General features: G+C 35.9%; 1 protein-coding gene across 1 annotated transcript in view; it reads right to left on the reverse strand.

The window, feature by feature from the left end:
* Window positions 1-20,285, reverse strand: part of LOC113418034 (uncharacterized) — a 195,351-nt gene that overhangs the window by 148,349 nt on the left and 26,717 nt on the right. Inside the window, exons 4-6 of the mRNA XM_087960075.1 lie at window positions 16,255-16,341; window positions 8,382-8,563; window positions 5,549-5,616 (exon numbers count right to left, since the gene is read on the reverse strand). Coding sequence (XP_087816201.1) covers window positions 5,549-5,616; window positions 8,382-8,563; window positions 16,255-16,341 — 337 coding nt within the window. The remainder of the gene's footprint in view (window positions 1-5,548; window positions 5,617-8,381; window positions 8,564-16,254; window positions 16,342-20,285) is intronic.

The raw sequence follows: 20,285 nt of genomic DNA on the forward strand, positions 1-20,285 counted from the left end.
TGTAAATTCCGCACCATTATCTGTTATAAGAGTTACTAATTTCTTTTTAGTTTTTCTCTCTGCAAATTTTAACCAATTAAAGAAATTTGTATACGTTTCAGTTTTTCTCTTCATTAGAAAACAGAAACCATACCTAGAATAGTGGTCCATTATGCTTAATATGTATCTAGCACCACCTACACTTGGCTTTTTAGGACCTATTATATCAGCAAATACTACCTCTAAAGGCTCTTTGGTAGTAAATCCATCAACTCTATTTGCCGGTATAACTTTGCTTTTGTTTTGATTACAAGCAGAACATTGCAAATACTTATTACAAGATTTCAAACTTATTCCTTTAGATAGTTGAACAGTTCTCTTAATCATTTTAAAATTTAAATGACCTAGCCGTCGGTGTAACAAGTGAATACATTCATTATGAGGTTTCTTATTATCATAAATCGTGTTAGCCACTTCTAAACCATTTTCATTTAACACATATAAGTCACCTCTTAAAGATGCAGTAATTTTCTTACCTTCTTTTTCAATTAAACAAGTATCTCCCTTAAAGGTAACTATGTATCCTAATCTAACCAACATTCTAACTGAAAGCAAATTAAATTTAAGTTGAGGTACATATAACATTTTTATGTTCTCATTTATACTAGAACAATGAGCAATACCTTCACCTTTTGCCTTCATTTTCCATCCGTTTGCCAATGAGATATGCTGTGAACTCATGGACATTTTTACAAATTTTTTGTTATCATTTGTAATACAGTGGGACGCACCACTGTCAACCACCCATAAATTATTTTTTACAACTCCATTACTATACATTGCTAACTCATAATTCTTATTTCTTCTTTGTTGGCTTCCAGTATTCTGGCTTGCATTCTGGCGCTTTGGCTTCTTACAAAATCTTGCCAAATGTCCTCTCCCTCCACAATTAAAACACTTTTTAATTGCGTATGCAGTAGGAGATTCATTATTTTCCTTTTGAGGTTGCTCCCTCCTTAACTGATCTCTTTCAAGCCTTCTTCTGGCCTCTTCAATCAATCTGCCAGTGATATCAGTTAAAGTTAGGCTTTCTTTAGGCAATATTTCAAGGGAAGTTACGTAGTCATCAAAACTTTCATCTAATGAAGATAGAATTATGTAGACCTGGTGTAGTTCAGAGAAAATTAACTCCTTCTCATTAAGTTCTTGAAAAATGCTTTTCATAGTATTTAAATGACTCAGCATATCACCATTCTTTTGGAGATACGTGCGGAAAAGCTTCCGTGTTAGATTTATGTGAGCACAAATTTATCTCGGACATAAATCTTCCTCAGTTTTTGCCAACACCCAACAGCAGTTTGCTCTCCACGTATATGAACAAGTTGCTGATCAGTTAATGTTAGTCCTATGATGCAAAGAGCTTGTTCATTTTTCTGTTTAAATTCTTCTATCTTTTTACTATCTTCCTCATCTTCAGAATCCCATTCCTCTACGTTTGGTGGGTTTTCAATTATGTTCCACAGACCTTCTCTTCGTAGAAGTAGACTACATTTCATAGACCATGAAACATAGTTTGTGCCATCCAGCTTGGATATAAGGGACAAACTTTGTAGACTGACTTGTGCCATGTTTCACTATATGGATATAAAACTATAATTGATAAAACACAGCTGTCTGTTTACTGTAACGTGTAACAACACAAAATCTCACTTTTTACATAAACCTGTTTTTTATTCTAGTTAAACTGACTTTGCAGTCTCTCTGGGCCCATAACCAGTGTTAAGCCTGGATTCCCCAACGGGTGTTAAGGAAAACTAACTAAACAGAACGTACAGCGAAGTCAGATAGGAAGACAGGTAAATGTGTGAGATAAGTTTTCTAGTTAACACGCAGTAAAAATACAGATACACTTGTGCTATCAAAATATAGTTTATTCCATTTAAGAATTATAGCATAGTCAAATGTAACGGTCCATTAGTCATATATCAATTTCACTCAAGTCTTATCGGGGATACTCTATTTGCAAAGTCCGTGTTGAATAGCCAATGTCAGTTCACTTACAATAAATCAGTCCAATCTTTATATTCTCTCTGTTGAGAAAAATCAACACTCCTTCTTCTCTCCCCGTTCCGGCAAGAACACAGTCATCAATCCTTCCAGTAATTAGGGATCAGTAAGCCAGAGAGAGCGAGCTGCAATCGTCTCGCTTCTTATATAGTGCTTTTACAACCACACCCTTAATTACATTCTTGCAGTTAAAGTTACACACACTTTAACTAACAAACCATGATACCATATTTATTATTTTTACCCAAACCAGTTAGGGTAAACAATGTTATCCCTAACACATATGATGCAGCCTTCTACTTTCCCAGGCATTAAATTTACCTTTGTGTACCAATAACACATGCCATGAGCAGCTGGGCCTTTCACATGCATAGTTACAACAGAATAACAGAGTTGGAAGGGACCTTAGAGGTCTTCTAGTCCAGCCTCCTGCTCAGGCAGAAAACCCTATACCATTTCAGACAAATGGTTGTCCAAGCTCTTCTTTAAAAGGAAGGTTGGAAAGCAGCCCCTTCTACCATTCCCTTTTCTTTCTCTTTTTCTTCCATGGGAACAAAATAAGAATAATAATCCCACATTGGCATGACTTGGATAGGGATGGTCTGAGGTGTTTTCTCAAGTGATTTCTTGGAATGGATTTAAGCCATGCTGGGCTGATCACTTCCTTTCTTCAAGGCCTTTCCCTATGATCTCAGAAGGTACTGAGATCCACTTCAGGGTTGTGATGGGCTAGAAACCAGGAGACCTTGAGTTCTTGCAGGATTAAGAGCATGGATAACAGATCCGTCACTTTGGGCCTGTCACTTTTTCTTGGCCCAACCCACTTCATAGGGACATTATGGCAAGATATGATGGATTGTGTCTACAAAGGAGAAGGTGGTGATGAGTGAAGAGGCAGATTCCAAGAAAGGAAAGAGCACATTCCTGGGTGGGGGTGGGCGGGGAGGAGAGAGACAATCGACAACATAGCCCAAGATGGATTGGAGACAGATATTTAAGAGAGCCACTCCTTTGAATCCTCCAGGGTATATCCATTCGGATTTCAGTAGTATACATTTAGTTTGGCAAGGTTCTGCATATAGGGTATAAGCAAACAAAGAAGTGAACTTTGGCTGGATTTTTCTATATTGTTCTTGAGCTGGGCCTGGTCAAAAATAGTAACCAAGACAATGTAGGAGATGACCAGGCTGAGCTTGAGGGAGGGGATCAAACTTATCATATGTCATGAATCTCTGGGTGCCCATACAAGATGTAAGTCCAGCCTACCTTGAATGTCCTTATCTCCAGTTCATATAAGAGTCTTGTAGAGAGCTTAAGCTTGCAATGAATCTTTAAACTCATTTGAACGGCCTGAATTTCCTGATTTCCTCAGTACTTGACAAACAATTAGATATTTATGTTGCTTTGAGTTGATAAAAAGTAATGGTGGGATAAAATATAATAAATAACACTCCCACCCCTCATAAACTGAATGGGCATCTTGACCATGCTTATGTGATTCACTGTACATTGTACTATTTTCCTGTAAGTTCAATATTCCATTTAGAACTGAAGTTTAAATTACCTGGAAAGTTTATAGCCATGCAAAAGTCTGCCTGCTGGAGGTGCTTCAGCACAATTATATGGCAGAGGAGCTGGAGCCGATAAGAGTTATACCACAGTTGACTGAGTTAAAAAATATAGCCCTGTCATGTAATTGCAATCACATGGTTAATGAGTGCTTAAGCATGACTTCCATTTTACACTGCTCCCTCTTGTGAGGATTAATTGTGATGAAATTGGCATGGAAAACTTCCTCCGTGTCATGGATATATTATCATCAGATATGAGACCATTCTTACAATAATACATTTATCTTACCAAATCAAGAAAGCTTTGCCATGATTCTACTATGTGAAGTAATATATTATATTAAATATTATCCAGAAGCCATGGTAAGACTAGTATAGAACTTAGATCTCACTTACTAGTCTGGTGCTTAGATTGATCCAGGATTTCCCCGGATCAATCAAACCCAATCCCCAAATTATCAGCTGTCAGAAAAAGACTGTCTCTGAAAGTGATATGATTACATAAACTAAAATTAAAAGTGTACAAGAGTAAAAGTGAAGTGTGCCCCAAATGGTAAGGTAAGAGGCAGGCGATGGCTATCTGAAGTGAGGGAAACACTGCCCAAAATAAACAACCTAGGATTCTGGAGCATCCTTTTCTTCCTTGACCTGAAGGTTAAACAAAGCTTAATCTAATTGCCCTAAAACTGGAGCAGAGGCAACTTCTATTGTGAACTTTCTTATCTAATTCCTGCAGTTGAATCATCCACGAAAACCTCTTTTCCCAGGAAGAATGGTCGGTTTGAAACTTTGTACTTATTTAGTTTGCTCATGATGGAAATTATTTCACTTAATTTGGTTAGAGCTGCATTGACACAGGGGTTCATTAGGACACCCATTTGCTTGCAATTCAATTTAAAATTAAATACACTTTGTTGTGGATTTTATTACTTTTAAACTACTGTATCTATTGCCTTTATTAGCAGCTATTACACAATTATGAAGGTAAACAGTTTTCATTACCCCATTTGATCTCTTTTAGGGATACAACATTTTTCTTTTTGGTTCACATAGCTAGAAGTTCGAGAATAGTGAACTGTCTGGCTGAGAGAGAGCAATTCAATAAAATTAGTGGAAATAATGAGTTGGTAATTCAAGGAGAAACATGTGAGTGAAATAATTTCTCCACCAAATTCATTCTCTTTGATCTCATGGAACAAAGGTGTGATATAAATATAACAATCATAACAATATATTTTTCAGGAGGGATGTATTTTTATTTGGGTTTGTGCTCAGACCATAGTACTTTTTTTAAAATTAGACATGGATAAATTTTTAATTGTTAGTCTTTGATAAGAATGTCTTTTCAAGCTTTGGATCATTTAAAAAAAGGGTCTGCAGGGGATATAGATCAAAAGATTTATGTCTTTTTCAATACCTGCTCTAAGAACAGAAAACAGCTGGTGCTTGTTGTGTATTGGTAAATTATATAGGCAACAGATAGAAGTAAAGGTTTTAAACAAATAAATGTAGTGATTCACATTTTAAATTTATAAATATAACATAGCTTGTTCCAATTGTATAATTTTCACAGATTTGTTTCAGTCACTATCTTTGTTTTGTCAAAATATTTAACACTAATCTTCTCAAGTGGTTCTGATTCAAAATCAGAATTTTCTGGGAAAAACAGTAATTGCTATCAATTTTTTCACACTATCTTAGTACTGATATATAGACAAAACAAAACACCTGTTTTTAAAATATAAAAATCACCCTATGCAACATTTCCTCTAGCTAACTAACTACTGCAGAACTACTCATACTCTTTCAATGATCTGTAATATATTGAGCTCAACTCTAATTTCCATTTAATGTTTACTTTCTTTATCATATATTTCCTATTATATTATATACAGGATTATTATATCGGAACTATGCCCAAATATTCATACCTTTGCAATACTTCAGAAAATTTTCTAATGAACTTTCCATCTTGGAAAATATCTTCATATTTTAAATCCTATATAAAAGGAAGTTTCACATGTTTAAATTCTGAGAAGAATATTAATTATAATTATTATTCAAACATTTGGTGAGAATATCAATTCATCTTAGCTATAGAGATGAATCCACTCAGATGAACTACTTAAAACATCAAGTGACATGATGTTCTAACAGAAGTACAGAAAGTATTATGTGATATACATATAACACATATTTACATTTAATAAAGCAAGTACTATATAGGAAATTTTGACTAGGTAACAGTTCTATACCCAACAGCAGTCATGTCAGAATAATGATCCTTGCATGGTGACATAATCAAGTTGAAGACTACCTGTATAATATGTAATATGAAATGTAGAATAAATCCAGTTAGCCACCTGATCATCTGAACATATTATAAAGATTTCAACAAGAGGCAATACTTGATTAGTCAAGAAAAATATATATATCATAATGCTTTTAGGGCCAATATCAGGGCAATGTGTATTTTAGCATAACCTTATTATTGTATTATTCACCTTCAAATATATTTTATATTTATAAAGGGTGGGGTGGTATGTCTTACTGTGGAAAGAGCTAACAGTCTAATAAATGGGACAATGGGTAGACGCCCTTAAGGTATCATGTAAGTAATGAAATACCTTTAAGTTCCTACCTGAAGGTAACTGACAAATCAATTAGAGTACCATAAAAAGGTAAAAACCCAATTAAATGATTGAAGAGATAATTGTGACTATTAACAACTAATTAAATTCTATATGTTCTATAACATGGATTCAAACGTTTCCTTGCCAATTAAGGAAAAATATTCAGTATTTTTTTACCGTTACAGATGTAGAAACATTTGAATATCTATTGCAATGGATCCAGGCCTAAGAAAGTAGAACAGTAACATTTAACAGATATGATACAGAGATGTCAGAAGTACACACAAACCATTTTTAATAGTCCGTAAACTGAAGATCCTATCTTTCTATTCATTTAAATACTTCTGTTCACATTTAAAATTATATAACTCTGGGAAGTTTAAGTTACCTAACAGAACCAGAAATATTTATATTCTGCTCTCATAATCTCATAATGGGACTGTGCTGTAATAATCTTTAGAAGATATTATATTTAAAAAGTGTAATCATATGCTTATTTACTCAATTTTCCCAGTGAAATCAAAGTAGGCATGCATTAGTTTTCCATGTAAGGAAAGACAATAAAAGCTAATAGTTCTGCAGTACAAATTACAGTTTCCCCCTAGAGTTGAATTCCAATTGATTCAATGTTTTGAAACTATCTCTCTTTTGGAAAACCTACGGACAAGATCCACTGTTCTTATATACTACTTAATTGTAGTACAGTTTCTGACTAATTGGGCTGAATTCTTTGTTTCCTGGTTACGGAACATGTGTCCTATCCACATTAATTTTGGGGCAACAGCATTTTAAGAACTATTGTCATTCTTATTCATGAAGAGAATCCTTGTATATTTATCCATTCAGGTGACTGAGGGAAAAAATGCTTTAAGTGAATACCAACAATAAATGCAATAACCATAAGGAATCTGATCTTGTGGATGAAAAGAGCCAAAAAGATGGTCCTCTTATATGATATGACAATTCACTGCTTGGTCTTCACTGCTTTTGAATAATATAGTCTTATATTCTTAAGCTTGACTGCAAAGCAATTTTATGTGATTAAAAAAGACAGATTTTTGTTAAAAAAACTTTTCTTACACTTTAACCATAGTATTTATTTAAGTAAAAAATAACATTGTTTAAATACTAAGGCAGAGTTTTTAGCCAAATCAAGATAATCCTCTACATAAAAGGACACATTGTTTCTGAGAACATGATCCCATTATTTTTAGGTAAGGATCTTATAACTAATCGCTTGATAAATGGTTTGCTATCAATCCGAATGTGTGCAAATGTTGAGAGGCCAAAAGTCATTTTTAGTTTCATAGAAATTAAAAAATGACTTATGGGAGTAAATTCTATGCCTACTTTCATTATCTATGGTGTAATAAAGAACACACAACAATATTTTAAGCAATAGCAACTAATTATAAAAGCATTCACTTTTATCTTCAGTAGAATTGTTTTTTCAGGCTCTATGCCTACTTTAGAGTTATGGAGATTAATCAAGCAACACATCTGAATGCTTTTATAATGCTTTCAGTAACTTCTATACAATGGTTAGTACCACCATTTAATTGATGATAATTGGAAAGCAAGTGAAGTGTTTTGACCTATTTGTTGTCTCAATGATTTTGTATCTTTTATAATATATCTGAAAAGGGGGTTCATTTGAAACATTACAATCTGGATTCATAAAATTTTCCTCTCTGGCATTTGGAATTATCTTCTTTATACCAATTTTAGTGCCTGCCTTTATTTTCATGTTTCTTTGGGCAATTTCAGTTTCAACAATTGAAACAAACATGAGCTATTTCCAAGGTTCAGGAAACACCATGACAAAGAAGCAGGTAAGATTACGATACAGATATTTGATTAAAATAATAACATTAATATAAACAATCTCCATTTATTTCACAATTTCCTCTTTCCACTCCTTAAAAGATTACACTGTAAACTGGTGGAAACTTTTTGAAGGGTTTGGTAGTCATACTCAAAGGCTATCAGGGACTGCAGGGTGATTCTGGAGCCCAATTGTTAAAATGTCAAGTGGAAGAGACTGTGACATCACTTTGGCTATGTGTCAGATGTGTAAAAAGTAAAACTAGTTATGAAGTCATGAGTTAGACTGTCGATACTCCATTCTGACCTGTTTGCATGGAAGGTTGCCCAGAAGAATAACTTCATTGTGAACCTCTTTCTCAAACTGTTCGATATAAGGGAGAATGTCTTCATCTTCAACTTCATCACAAAGATCAGAGGTCTTAATGCTGTTAACAAGGCACATAGAATCCAAAGTATCTTCACCTTCTATCTCTTCAACTTTCATTTCTAGAAAAAAAGAATATGGCTGATTCTCATTGTGAAGTACAGAATAACAGAGTTGGAGGTCTTCCAGTCCAACCTTCTGCTCAAGTAGGAGACCCCATTTCTGACAAATGGCTGTCCAATCTCTTCTTAATAGCCTCTAGTGATGGAACACCTACAACTTCTGAAGGCCAGTTGTGATCTCTCCTCAATAAGGTTTCATCTGTTACTTCTTGTCCTATCTTAAAATGCTTTGGAGAATAGAATGACCCTGGCTCTGCACTTCTTTGGGACAGCCCTTAGATGTCCCAAAGCTGCTTTTTGAAAAGGCAACTGAACTTTCTTTTTTCTTGAAAATGTTTCATTTCTCATCCAAGAAACTTCTTCAGTTCTAATTGAATGGTGAAGAATGGAAGGATTTATAATCCTTAAAGTCATCTGGTTGATAGCACTATTCTCAGAGTCATTGAGGCCACTTGGAGATTTTATCTCTGTCCTCAGGGTCACCTGAAAAATGCTAATGGGTGTGGAACCTTCTTGGAAGTGCTGTTAAACTTCCAAGTGACCCTTACAACTCTCAGAAAGAGTGCTATCGACCAGATTCTGTAAGAAATATAAATCCTTCCATTCTCCACCATTCTCAAGAACTGAAGAAACTTCTTGGATGGGAAGCGAAACGTCGTCAAGGAAAAACAAAGAAAGACCACCTGCCATTTGAAAAACCATGTTCAGGACAAGCATGACCTGGATGACTGGGAATTTCCACAGACATTTAGCCTCTTAGATATTGTGTGTATTATTATATTGCTATCGTGTGTATGATATAAGTATTTGGGTGGGTTTGGCAAACTACAAGATGCTCAGGGTAAGGCTGAAAGCCGTATGAACATTACACATTGGCTTTAATTGTCTCGTATAATTATTTGCAGCACTTTACAGTTATTGCCTTATGTTCTTGTCATCTGACTCAACTCTCTGGCATCAACAAGAGAAAGAGACAGAAGCATTTCAAATGGAAATTCTGGTATTGCCAACTGGAACATTGCAGCAACTAAAGAGAAGTCTCTGTTGCAAAAAGAGAATTCTACAAATTGAACGCCTGTCATACAAACTGAGGGTATCTCAGAGAAGCTGTGTTACATCCCCAAAACTATTGTCCCATTTTATAAATGTAAGTGAGCTAATCACAGATAATAATATTATGTCTTTCATTCCAAGAAATTATTACTAGAATTGGCCCAAAAAGAGATCACTTTGGCGGAAAAACAAATCTGGTCACGTTGCCAACTTCAAAAGCCGATACAAAAATTTATGCCACCAGATAAAGACTGAAGGCACCAATTATCACATTAAACAAGAGGAAAACCTTCTACGCACCAATTCCACCCATGTTTTCCACAATTTTTTTAAACAACAAACTAAAAGACTCAAGGTCCATCCCACCCCTGAAAGGACCTAATGGTAAAGACTGCAATGATGACACCATCAAAGCCAACCTCTTTAACACATTCTTTGGCTCAGTATTTGTAAACAGCAATGGATCAAGCCCAGTATTTCCTAGTTGAACCACAAACAACTACAATGATCTAATACATATCGATTTTACAGAAGACAATGTTGAAAAAGCACTACGCAATCTAAAACCATCTCTATCTATTGGACCGGATGGAATATGTGCCTACTTCTTAAAAAAGCTATCCACTGCCATAGCTGAACCTCTAAACATAATCTCTGAAAAATCTTTCAGGACCAGCTCCTTGCCAAACCTATGGTCACAAGCCACGGTCATCCTCATCTTCAAAAAGGGAGACTTCAGCCTAGTTGAAAATTACAGACCAATCTCTTTATGCTGCATCACCTGTAAAGTCATGGAATCAATTATTAACCAATCCATTATCCTCCACTTAGAGACAAACAACCTACTCTCTAATAAACAATTTGGTTTCAGAAAAAAAACTATCCTGTAATCTGCAACTCTTACACTGCAAAAACATATGGACTACACAAATCGATCAGGGCAAAGCAACAGATGAAATCTACATAAACTTCTGTAAAGCCTTTGATTCAGTGGTACATGACAAACTACTCCTAAAACTAAAATCTTACGGTATCTCTGGACACCTGCATAACTGGATAGAAGTATTCCTGTCAAACAGACAACAAATGGTCAAAATTGGGAGCAACCTATCAAATTCTGTACCTGTCAACAGTGGTGTCCCCCAAGGCAGTGTTCTACGACCAACTCTCTTTATACTCTACATAAATGACATCTGTGATCATATTAAGAGCAACTGCGTTCTCTTCGCTGATGATGTGAAGCTATTCAACACCACAGAAAATACTGCTACCCTTCAAAAAGACCTCAACTATGTATCAGAATGCTCAATCAAATGGCAATTTCAAATCTCAAAAAATAAATGCTCTGTCTTACATATTGGCAAAAAAAAATATCAGAAAATAAAATACAAGCTGAATAGTCAAGACCTTGTTGATGATCCAAACTCTGTCAAGGATCTTGGAGTACTCATCTCTAATGATCTAAGTGCTAGAGCCCACTGTAACTACATAGCCAAAAAAGCTTTAAGAGTTGTTAACCTAATATTATGTAGCTTTTTCTCTGGTAATATTACACCACTAACTAGAGCATACAAAACATTTGCTAGACCAATACTTGAATACAGCTCATCAGTCTGGAACCCACATTACATACCTGATATTAACACAGTTGAGAAAGTCCAGAAATATTTCACAAAAAGAGTTCTGCACTCCTCTACTCGTTGTAGAATACCTTATGCCACCAGACTTGAAATTCTAGACCTAGAAAACCTTGAATTACACCATCTTCGGTCTGATCTAAGTATGGTATATAAAATCATACATTGCAATGTCCTACCTGTCAATGAATACTTCAGCTTCAACCATAACATCACAAGAGCACACAATAGATACAAACTCAAGGTTAACCACACCAAACTTGATTGCAGGAAATACGACTTCAGCAACAGAGTGGTCAATGTCTGGAATACTCTACCTCATTCTGTGGTTTCTTCCCCAAACCCCCAAAACTTTAATCTTAGACTGTCTACTATTGACCTCACCCCTTTCCTAAGAGGTCTGTAGGGGGTGTGCATAAGCGCACCAACGTGCCTACCATCCCTGTCCTATTGTTTCTTTTTATTTTTTTTATATGTATCCATTTCATGTATTCATAACTATGTTTATACTTATACCTATTATCTTGTAAGCGATTGACAAATCAAACAAATAAATAATTGGTTCAAAAATTGTTTTGCCTTTACTCTCCCATTTTATTGCAGCTGTACAATGAAACAAATCCCTATTTATTTAGGTTTAATATTATCCAAACTAGACAAGGAACTTAAATACACATTTTGATAAGAGATTTCTTTCTTTGTTAAATGTAGCAAAATTTAACAGTTACTTTTGCCTACTGATTACAGTCTGTTCTTCCATGTTTTGTGTACTCAACACAGGGTGGCTTTATGTAGGCTATTAAGCTTCTAATTATATCAGATATTTAATTGATTTATTGTTTGTCCTGATTCAAAGTAGGCAAAATCTATTATCTTCTCTTTTTTTAAATATGAAACCATGGATTTTTGAGATGGGTTCGAGTTTTTAAAATTTTCCCACAACATTTTCCTTGAATTGACATTGTTTATTAAATCTGTAAATTGTGCATGAACATGCATGATTATTACTCCTTCTTCTTGATTCAAATTATGTTAAGATACGTGCCGAGGGCATAATTATTGTCCTTTAAAAAAATAAATCAGGAATATTTTAGAGTGTTTTTCTTGTATAATCAAAAATGCTGAAGATAAATTGTTGCGAATATAGTTTATTTGTCTGCATCTCTCATTCATCCCATGAGTGAGACATAGCTCTTTGTCACATACAGTAAATATTACCTTGCACCTCTTCCTGCTAGATATAGAAAAGGATTGGTCCTTTAACATCAACGTATAGGATTCAACAGAAATCTAGGGGATGGGGTTGAAAACAGTAGTCTTCGATCTCTCCTGCAGCCTTAGATTAATATTTTGGAATCTTTTAGAAAGTGATGATTCCAAGAAACTGAGACAGAAAATCAATTTCTACAAGAACATGCTCTTTCTATGAAAATAAGCAATGCATTGAACCTGGATTTTGTACTTCGCTTCTTAAAATTTTTATTACTATGTACAAGTTATGGCATTGGGTATATTCAATGTCAATTGAATTAGTTCTCCCTTCCTCCTTCACTCCTTGTGACAAAGGACCAAAGAAGGAAGAGTTAGGAGAAAAGTGATTTTGATAGCATTTTCCAAGCATTTTTACTTGGAAAATAATTATTATTAATGCTGGTACTACACTATATTTTTAATATTATGTATATACTTCTCTTGGAAAGAGAAATAAAATACTGTTTTAAAAAACCAAATTTTGACTTCTGTTTTATAAAAATTACACTGAATTATTCATCTACTTAAGTGTTTTAAGTTAAGATGTTATCCACTGAATCTGATTTCCCAATCTCTATCTATTATATTAATTTTGGTTTATTCATATGCACAAATGGTCTTCATGATTACATCCTTATCTGCAAGACACAATTTGCTTTCATGAATGATCTTTTACACAACACCGCAGGCAGAAATTCTGTTATATTTTACTCATAAAGTTCTGCAAATAATTCACACTTCAACTTCTAGGTATCAAATCTAGTTATGTAGGCAGAATAATTGTAAAATGCAACCTTCTCAACCAAGTAACCTCTAGAAATGTAGGACATAATGGCTAGCAATCATAAAGCTGTAATCCAAATAATTGGAGGGTATCCATTTAGGAGGGCTGATATGCGGAAACCTAATTATGGATAAATAGTGAACCAATTCTTTCTCACAGTCTTTATATTAATGAAACAAATATGCATACTTCATCTTCTGAATGAAAATTTTATTATAATAAATTTACCATGTGACACCAGCCCTTCCCTTGCCTTTATTTATAAACCACATCAGTTTGTCATGCAGGAATAACTCATCTGACTTGACAAGTGCTACAAGAAGTAAAATCAGATACATTGAGATAATTCAGAGAGTTAAAATCTTAGAAAACTATTTAAAAGCATTTAAATAGACAGAATTGACCATTACTGACTGAGCCATGGTGGCACAATGGTTAGAATGCAGTATTGCAGGCAAACTCACTGCTCACTGCCAAGAGTTTGATTCTGACTGGCTCAAAGCTGACTCAGCCTTCCATCCTTCCAAGATAGGTAAAATGAGGACACAGATTGTTAGGGGCAATATGTTGTCTCTGTAAACTGCTTAGAGAGGGCTGTAAAGCACTATGAAGTGGTATATCAGTTAAATGTTGTTGCTATTACATATTATAAAAATTGTATGGCTGTAGAATCTTCAGAAAATAACTGCTGAAAAAAGGAAACGGGAGAAAATAAACTCCATGGAGTAATTGACATTATGAGTATGAAACAAGGAGACACAGCTACACTAAAATAATAACCAAGTGATGCTTTTCAATCCTGTATTTTTTGCATTCAGAGAAAAATAGTCTTGCTTCTTTACTTTAGGAACTATTCTCATGCTAAGATCAAAATCTTATTAAACTTTTTTTGCTGCTTATTTCAAATTCTTTTCATTCTTAAACTTACAATTAAAATTTCCTTTCATTCTGCACTGAAGGCAAACTCATCTGGGTTTTTAGACTTGCTGTTCCAAAAGTTTTTAACAGCTTAGACTAGTTAATGAGCCAGTCTAATAAAGAGGTCTTATAGAAGACGCACATTTGCACCTTTGTTCTGTTGTCTGGGAAGAGTTTCAACCAGTTGATCCTGAGGAAATAGACAGAGTGCTTGCTGTTATGAGTTTGCCACTTGTGCTTGGGACCCATGATCCTCTTGACTAGTTAAGGCAGGGGTCTTCAAACTTGACAGTTTTAAGACTTGTGGACTTCAATTCCCAGAATTCCTCCTCCAGTCACGTTAGCTCAGGAATTCTGGGAGTTGAAGTCCACAAGTCTTTAACTTGCCAAGTTTGAAGAGCCTTGAGTTAAGGCTTCTTGGGAAGTTGAGTCCAAACAATGGTTAATGTAGGTCCTTGTGCATCACTAGCACTGATGATGCTACCTAGTTTAGGTAATTAAAAGTCTGCAAGAAAACAACCAAGCACCAAAGACCCCTCATTTCAACCATGAACTACAAATATTCTCCTTTAATGGTTAATATTCTCCTTTAGTGGTTCACTCCCTTCTCAAGAGGCCAACTCTGTGGTGTGTTTTTTTAAATTCAGGGAAGATTGTTGAAAAGATAGTGACTACTGAGCTTCAGAAAGCCCAAAAAGAAGCAGATGATCTGACTCTTTTCAGTCAAGATTCAGACCAGGTAGCAGCACTGAATGGCATTGGCCATCTTTATGCATGATCTTTGAGAATATGAAATGGGGTGGCAAATCCACCCTGGCATTCCTGAATCTTCTGGCATGTTTCAATACCATATAACTTTCATATCCTTCTGGATCAGATTAGGGGGGTGCTAATGGAAATGGGGTGCTGTTTTTCAATGTTGCTCTTCCTGACCAGTTATGAGGTAGGAGGCAAGGCCTCATCCTAAGCTCATCTTATAAGAAAGTAGCAATCAGTAATGGAGATCAAGTAGATGTAGTTCTAACTATAATTTTTACTTTTAAATAAATAACAGAGAGCAAATAAATAGAAGGACCAAACACATTCTGTAACTTTTTTTCATATGTACGTGTGTATGTGTGTGTATTCACATTAACAATTTCATCAATATCAGCCTGCCCTGATCTAGGATCTTCAGACCTGTAGACCATAGTTTCCTCAATCGTCAATGACACAGGTGAATTCTAGAAGTTATAGTCTAGTACAGGGGTGTCAAACTCGTGGCCCATGGCCCGGATGCATCACGTGCTGGCCCCACCCCCGCCCGGGTTAGCGAATGGGAAAAAAATTCCAATATGTCACATGACGCCACCGTGATGATGTGAGTTTGACACCCCTGGTCTGGTCCATCTGAAATGGGTCCAGATTAGAGAAAATTTCTGCCTCTATATATCCATAATTAAATGCGCCAAAGTGTTTTTAAAATGTGTTTAACAAGACCTATATACTGTATTTAAGTGAACCAGTAAAAGAAATATTTAAAATTCAAAATGAATGTGATCTTTTTACTTGCTGTGCATTCCATTCATACAGCAGGATTTAAGGCCTCAGAAAATATTTGTTTTTCTCAGCAAAAGACCCAATTATGAGATCACACAATAATGCCTGTAGTTCCACAAAACCTTTATTCAAAGCCAAGCCAATATTAAACATCTTGTTCTACCAGTTTTGACTAGACATTTTAAATATTTTTAATTAGTTAACATGCTTAGCAGACATTTCCTGCTTCCATTCTTCAACTACACTTAAGAAACTTGGCTTAGCAGACCTGAAAATACAATGCCAGAACAAATGTAGCTCAACAATTGCTTATTCTATTGTCCACTAACACACTGTCCTTCATCAAAGACTCCCAAAGCTTCCTATCACATTTAGAGCAGCTAAAACTTATAATTTAAATTGTAAGCTGGATATTTAAATGGAACCGAATTTGTGATCTTTGTCACCTCATTTCCATGAACGGGAAAGAATATTCTGACACAAAAATTACATACTTAATTCTGCCTCACCCTCTTTGCTGACCTCTATTCCACACTGCCTTGGGTTTATTTCCTCATCCATCAGAGGGTCAAAGTAATTTCTGCTGCATTCATTTCCTGTGGAAAGTACATGAAGTAAGGGTCAGTGATTATTAGAAGCACATGAACCAAAATGTTAATTTTGAAATCCAACACTAGCATGCAAGAGGGGCATTTCTGCTACTACTTTATAATATATATATATATATACATATACATATATACATACATACATACATATAAACAAAGTCTTCTATGCTGACTGCTTTCATAATTATCATCTAGGAAAAGGTCAGAAAAGGTAATTTTGGAAACAAGTTCAGTTGATGTTACTTCTGCTCAGAAATTAATGAGAAAATTCTCAAATGAAGATGATAGGTTGATTAAAATAACATTCTTAAACCTACTCCTCAACCAAAATTATTCTTGAGATGGGCTCTAAAAGAAACTGTTAAGGAAATTGTGTTTCACAGGTGACCCCTTCAATTTTAACAGTTTTAAGTTTCACCACTCAGCTTTCAACATCTGGTACGTCTTTAATACTATTGTCAACCATGGAAGTGTTTAATTACAGAGGAGATGCTGTGAATGCTGCCTCATTAATCTGAACCGCAATTGTATTAGCTTGGGCTCAGCATCCACATAACAATTTGATGGGATAAAACTACTCACTTAGCAGTTTCCATTTCCATAGCTGGGTGTACATAGTGCTTCAGGAACTAAGGAAATTTATATTTTGTTTTTAAAAGTGAGAGGAGGACATCGGCTGACACAACCGATGAGAGAAACAGGTTTGGTTCATTATTCTTTTCCAGTAATGAGTCTCATGGTATCCTTAGAAGAGTTAACAATCACAATTGAGCCCAAAATTTCGGCAGCTAAGTGAAACATTTGTTAAATGAATTTTGCCCCATTTTACGACTTTCCTTGCCATAGTTGTTAAATTGGTAACACGGTTGTAAAAAATGAATATGGTTTATTTCCTTGTCAAAAGGTGGCAAAAGGGGATCACCCATAAAAATATGAGCCAGTCGCCAAGCATCTGAATTTTGATCACGTGACCATGGGAATGCTGCAATGGTCGTAAGTGTGAAAAACAGTCATGTCACTTTTTTCAGTGCTGTGGTAACTTTGAGCGATCACTAAATGAATTGTTGTAAATCTTTAGAAGCAGGCTAACATTTACATTAGATAATATTACTTCAGTGAGAAGTGGCACCAGTACTGCTCCTATTCTCCATCTATAAGAGGATTGCTATAATCCGCTTTGGGCTTGCCATGGTAGTAAAGATTAAAGGCATGAATTGAAAAGTTGCAATCCTTCTGTAGCAATGGTCCTTCTATACAATCATGAGGCTGCTACAGTTCAGGGGTCACCAACCTTTTGGACCTCAGGGACCACCAAACTCATAATTTTAAATCCCAAGGACCACTAACATGAATTTTGACTGACAGTGGCTGCTGACGTTGGTGGGAGAGAGAGATATCTGATCTAACCTGCCATGCCCTTGTTGGAGTGTGATTCTGAGGGGGAGACTGAGGAGCTGACAGGGAGTGGGAGTGTGACTCCAGTGGCTGTGGAAGAAATGGGGGAAGAGCACAGTCCGGCTGGGCATTCAGAGCAAGACCCAGGGCCATCCCCTCTTCATCCTAGGGCATGCAGGGAGGAATGGAGAAGGGAGCAACATGTCTTACGGGAGAGGAAAAGGCCCTGATCCCTTTCATTAGTTGCAGCTGGGAGAACGAGATATAAGTGCGGCATTTTAAATAGCTCTTTGCTAGAAGCAAAGTGTGCTTTATCTTGGTTGAGACTTATCTGGGTTTTGGCATCTTCCCAACTGTGGTTGCTGCGTTATTTTGTGGAAGTCCGCAATTTATCATCCTGGCCTGCCGTGTTAATGACTCCAGTGTGGTTTGTGTTGGGGTTTTTTAATTTCTAATTATTTTTATTTTGGTTCAGACTGCATTTACTCTCTTTGTAGACTGTTTTTGGAAGAGTTTGATATCAAGTCGAGGATAATTGGACATTGAGGCCCAAGTTGGAGGCATTAAAGGGAATTTATTATACTTTTGTGACTGTGTTATTTCTGTGTCATGCTCCCGGTCATCACATAACACCCCCCTCTCTCTCTCTCTCACAGACAGACAAACAGACAAACAGACAGACAGACAGACAGAGGGAGAGGTGGGATTCAAATTTCTTAACCGATTCTGTGGGTGTGACCTAATTTGTGGGTGTGGCTTGGTGGTCATGTGACTGGCTGGGCATGGCTTGTATGTAAATATTATTTTTATGTAAATATTGATTTTTTTAATAAAAAAGAGGAATTTTTACCCAAAGCAGGCAGGCAGATTGAATTGCTCACAGAATCACAGATTCATTCAGAGATCTATCTTTCTGACATTGGCTATCAGAGTCTGCACTGACAAATAGAAGTTTCAGTCCTAAGGAAGAAAGATCTAAAGATTAGCTAGAAAGCAAGAAATCCAATGATTTCCTCTTTCTAGCTAATATAAATATCCCGGCACAGCAGAACAGCTGACAGTCGGGGGGAGAAAGGAAAAATAGCAACTTAGCAGGCAAGTTTGACAGGTAAGGAGTGAGTGGGTGAGAAGGGTTCCCGCAGGCCATGTGGGCGGCACAACCTTGTGTCACTGCACAGCCCAGATTAATTGCTTTTGGGGGGTCACTCTGGGGGTGACATTTCTCTGCGGATCATCAAAATTTTCTCGCGGACCACCAGTGGTTCCCCACTGGTTGGCAACCGCTGCTACAATTAATCAAAGCAGTAGTATTCTGCCTTGTTAAAGTAGACAAGCTGCATTTGTAAGGTTCACAACTGTATCAGCTAAATGTTTTGCTTGGCTTATTCTGGACATTATTTTTTAATTGTGTTATTACTTTATTACAGGAATAAAATAAAGGAATATCTTAACATTCACAATTCCTACCCTCAAAACGATGCTATAAAGCACTGCACACCAGAACAACTAGACACAAGGACAGTTTTTCCCCAAACACCATCACTCTGCTAAACAAATAATTCCTTCAACACTGTCCAACTATTTACAAAGTCTGCATTACTATTACTATTAATTATTGCCCATCCCCTCCCACTTATGACTGTATGACTGTAACTTAGTCGTTTGTATCCTAACAATTTATATTTCCTAGTATTTGATTGCTTATTGTACCCTATGACTATCATTAAGTGTTTTACCTGATGATACTTGACTCTTGATGAATGTATCTTTTCTTTTACACTGAGAGCATTTGCTCCAAGACAAATTCCTTGTATGTCCAATCACACTTGGCCAATAAAGAATTCTATTCTATTCTAATCATGGGATTCATATGCCATGAGACAGGGATACACATTTCGGATGTGAAAATAAAGGAATTTGGTCTTATATTTTTCAAATGTCTTCCCTCAGATAAAATAAATGAAAATGAAAGCGCACACCCAGAGACATGGGCCAGGATCAAAGAGATATGACAAGGAAAACAAAGCGAAGAAATACTGTAGAAACAATATATTTACTTTTGCTTTACTTAAAAAAAAACATGCAATGCCAGCAGCAGCTGTTTCTCAGAGACTAAATGAAACTTTGATATGAAACTAGGTTTAATTTAGATTTCTGGACTAGCACACTGTCAGGGTCTATTTTCTCCATGCAGTAAGTACGAGACCTGAAAATTTGCTTTACCTTGAGGTCTCAACAAAGAAAATAAATAAATAAATGAGTTTCATTTTTGTTACTTTATCTGTCAACAACTACTAGGCTGGTATGAATCCTGGCAGTATGTAATCAAAGTCTTATGTACCGCAATAACAGAGCTAGTCTACCTTATACAGCATAATTGTTTTCCTCTAGCACAAAGTGGTGTGAGAACATGCTTTCTTGCCGATGTTAATGTTGACCATTAAAAGAGAAAATGGTGGTGCAAATTCTTCGGTGCTAACCATGCTCCTGATCAGTCCTCACATACATACAAATAGGCCTTTAAATAGACTGGCCTT

This window comes from Notechis scutatus, chromosome 3 (genome assembly GCF_049901735.1).
Source record: "Notechis scutatus isolate UNSWTSFEM ecotype Mainland chromosome 3, rNotScu1.2, whole genome shotgun sequence".
Taxonomy (NCBI): domain Eukaryota; kingdom Metazoa; phylum Chordata; class Lepidosauria; order Squamata; family Elapidae; genus Notechis; species Notechis scutatus.